The following is a 3,390-nucleotide window of genomic DNA, read 5'->3' on the forward strand; positions in this document are numbered from 1 at the left end:
GCCTCTGCCAGTCTCTGTAGTAGGAGGGGCCTCTGCCAGTCTCTGTAATAGGAGGGGCCTCTGCCAGTCTCTGTAGTAGGAGGGGCCTCTGCCAGTCTCTGTAATAGGAGGGGCCTCTGCCAGTCTCTGTAGTAGGAGGGGCCTCTGCCAGTCTCTGTAGTAGCTCACCTGGGGCAGGCCAATCTCTAGGACGAGGAGAAGGACCCATTAACCATGTATCTTCTTTTTTTTTTTTTCCCCACAGAAAATCACCAACCGTGTCTTAGGGAGAAAAGTCCCCTGGGATTGACAAGCAAGATGACATTCTTTGAATTCTTATATTTTATGGTTTTTTAAAAAAAATTCCAAACTTGTGCATGCATACTATGTGTGCTGTGAATATTTAATAGTTGAAAATGTGTTTTTGTGTGTATTTAATAAAAGTTATTTGATGTTTTTGTGCAGTTTAAAAATAATGACTTTGTAGGGAGTTGGGAGAGTCACTGATCCAGGTGGATATGACTTTTCTTTTGGGAGACCTTCTCACCTGATTGTTCTGAAACAATGGCTTTATCTTTCAGTTCCTCCCAGAAGCAGGGCCTTTTTTTGTATGTGTTTTTATACTTTTAGAAAATAAATGACTTTTGACTTAGAGCAAAGCAAGCGGCTTGGGATTCTTTTTTTCCCAGATGGAAATGTTCATGGGGCTCAGTGAGCAAAGGTATGTCCAGGAGCCAGGGCTGGCTCTGGACGCTTTGGACAGGGAGTATCCAGGAACCCCCCAGATCTAGCTTGTGTCCAGGAGAGCCTTCTCTTGGGTGGGATGCAGGCTGGACTAGAGGGCGCTCCAGGCAGAACCTGCCGATGGCAGACAGACGAGCTGCAGCAAATCTTGCCAGGGAATATCCTTGGCCTTTGTGTGCTCTGGGCTGAGCAGGGGCCGTGTGCCAAGGGATCAGGATAAGCCACCAGCCGGGCAGGGGCGGAACATCAGGGCTAGAGCCCAGAGGGGAGCCTCTGTGGCCCACGGGAGCCACCCTGGCCCCCTTGCCTCACCCAGACCCCCACCAGGGAAGCATCTGCTCAGTATTGTCTTAAAAAATGGAACCTGAAGCCATCAGAGTAGAGACGCACAGGCCTCCAGTGCCCCTGTCCCTGCGGTGGTCTCCCTGTAAAGTAAGCGCACTGTGAGCTCTGGCTGCTCCCATCCCCTCTGGGCGCCAGCTTCCTCCTCTGTAAAATGGGCATCCCAAAGCGGCGCCCAGCCCCCTCGACCACACCTCTGCCCTTTCCCCTTCCTTTGTATCGCATGCTTATATTTGTACCTCCAATCCTTAATAGGGTTTGGCACGGGAGCTTCCTCGGCTCTCATCTGTGCATCAGTGCTCTCATTCAGTCGTTTTCAGTCACATCTGACGCTATGAGACCCCATTTTGAGTTTTCTTGGCAGAGATACTGGAGTGGTTTGCCATTTTCAGATGAGGAAACTGAGGCAAACGGTGAAGTGACTTTTCCAGGGTCACACAGCTAGTGAGTGTCTTGAACTCGGGTCTTCCCACCTCTGGCCCTGGGCAGCCTGGGGCTCTGTGCACCCCACCACCCAGCTGCCCATGTCTGTGCTCCGTTAGTTTGTGTATCACTTATCAACTAGAATTCATGCACCTGCTCTCCATCATGTGTTATCTGTCACCTCCAGATCAGCTGTAGATGTATTCTCTATCTGTGGTTTCTGATCTCCCCTCTCTCTTCTCTCAAGTTCTGACTTTCTAATTCATTTGGACTGTGGCTCTTCTGGGCAGCACACCACCCTGAGCTCTTCTCCCCTCTTGGGAGGGGCAGCGTGGCCTCCCAGGGGTTCTGTGGGAGGCTGAGGTCCAGAGGCCAGGGCTTCCACTCTGGTTCCAGCATGGCCACCCCTGAGTTGCTGGTGTGAAGTGAGGGCCTGGAGCAGAAAGCCTCAAGGTCCCTTCCGGCCCCAGCCTTGTTTTGTTTTCATTAGTCCTTATGGGCAGCGGGTCATGGATCCACCCAGTGACCCGCCAAGAGACACTGTAGACAGGCCTCCAGTCTGGCTTGGCTGAGGAGTGGGGTGGGGAAGGGGAGCTGTGCTGGGTGACTTGGCACCTCCATGGCAGGAGGGGCCACGCCCGGCCTCGTCCCTTGCCTTTCTGCAGTCTGCCAAGGTGGCTCTTGGGTGAACTAACCAGCCAGGCGAGACTTGGCCACCAGGTGGCACCGCATTCAAGCCGCCAGCCAGCGGGTTCCATGGGGGCTTGGGTGTGCTGAGGCTGGTTCTACCAGGGGCACGCTTAAAGGAGGCAGGCAGGGCTCACCGGCACTGCTGGCCCTGATGCAATCAGAGCAGTCAAAAAGAGAAAACGGGTTATTGCTCTGAAACATTGCCCCAGGGCCCTCAAAAGCCCCCCGAATATCTGCTCTTAATCCACCGGCCTCCATTGACAACAGTAACAGATGGCACATATGTAACATCTGCTATGTGCCAGGCATTGGACTTAATGCCTTATGAATGACTCATTTGGGCTTCCCGTACACCTGGGCAGATGAAGGCGTAATGAGAGGAAAGTAGTGAGCCCAGAGAGAGGCTCGCCCCAAGGCCCTGAAGAGCCGGCCCAGGCTTGGCAGGCAGGAGGGCTCTCCTGGGGGAGCAGCTGAGCCTGGCCAGAACAGATAGACACTCCCTCCTCATTTTTCAGGCAGCCTAATCTACAGTAGCTGAACGAGCTGGGCAGAGAGAAGTGCCCATGCCTTGGGCTTCCTGAAGATAATGCTCTCCTCTTCCTCCATGCCCTGAAATGAGTCTTCTTTTTCCTGTGAGCAGAGAAAAGCTGCCTGGAGGGGAAAGTCTCCCAATGACAGCCCCCAGGCTCTGCCGGCTGAGCTCCTCGCCCCCCCCCCTCCCCCTTCCCCCATCTTCTTTGCAGCATTCTAATTTGTTTATTTTTGTTATTCTGTTCTTGACAAACATCATCAATTGGGAGCATTTCCACACTCTGGAATGCAGAACAGAGGACTGGGCACAAACCATGAATTTCTTACTATATACAGCTTGCATTTTAAAAAAAGAATCTAATCAAGTCCACATGTTTGTTCCCAAAGCTGTCTCACTTGTCTGTCTGCCTTCTAACCCTCCTCCTATTCTCTTCTGAGAATTCTCTTCCTATTCTATTCTAAAAATATGCTCCAGACTGCTTTTTTGGCCTTCCTCTCCTTAACTCCCCTCTACCTCTCCAAAAACAAAAAAACCTGCTGTTGTTAACAACTGAAGTTACTTAAGCAAAACAAATCCACACATCTGCCAAATTCTAGAATGTCTCTGCTTGATCCTACCTCCATAGGGGCAGGGACACCCTATAACTCAGTCTGTTAGGCTTTATGCCTGTGAGAAAAGCT

General features: G+C 51.7%; 1 protein-coding gene across 1 annotated transcript in view; it reads left to right on the plus strand.

The window, feature by feature from the left end:
• Positions 1 to 642, plus strand: part of ALMS1 (ALMS1 centrosome and basal body associated protein) — a 146,315-nt gene extending 145,673 nt beyond the window's left edge. The window contains exon 19 of the mRNA XM_069067353.1: positions 245 to 642. Coding sequence (XP_068923454.1) covers positions 245 to 289 — 45 coding nt within the window. The 3' untranslated portion in view covers positions 290 to 642. The remainder of the gene's footprint in view (positions 1 to 244) is intronic.
• The last annotated feature ends 2,748 nt before the right edge of the window (positions 643 to 3,390 follow it).

The sequence above is a fragment of the Petaurus breviceps genome, unplaced genomic scaffold (assembly GCF_028583685.1).
Source record: "Petaurus breviceps papuanus isolate PSGF00001 unplaced genomic scaffold, PetGlider_PUasm1.0 139, whole genome shotgun sequence".
Lineage (NCBI taxonomy): Eukaryota > Metazoa > Chordata > Mammalia > Diprotodontia > Petauridae > Petaurus > Petaurus breviceps.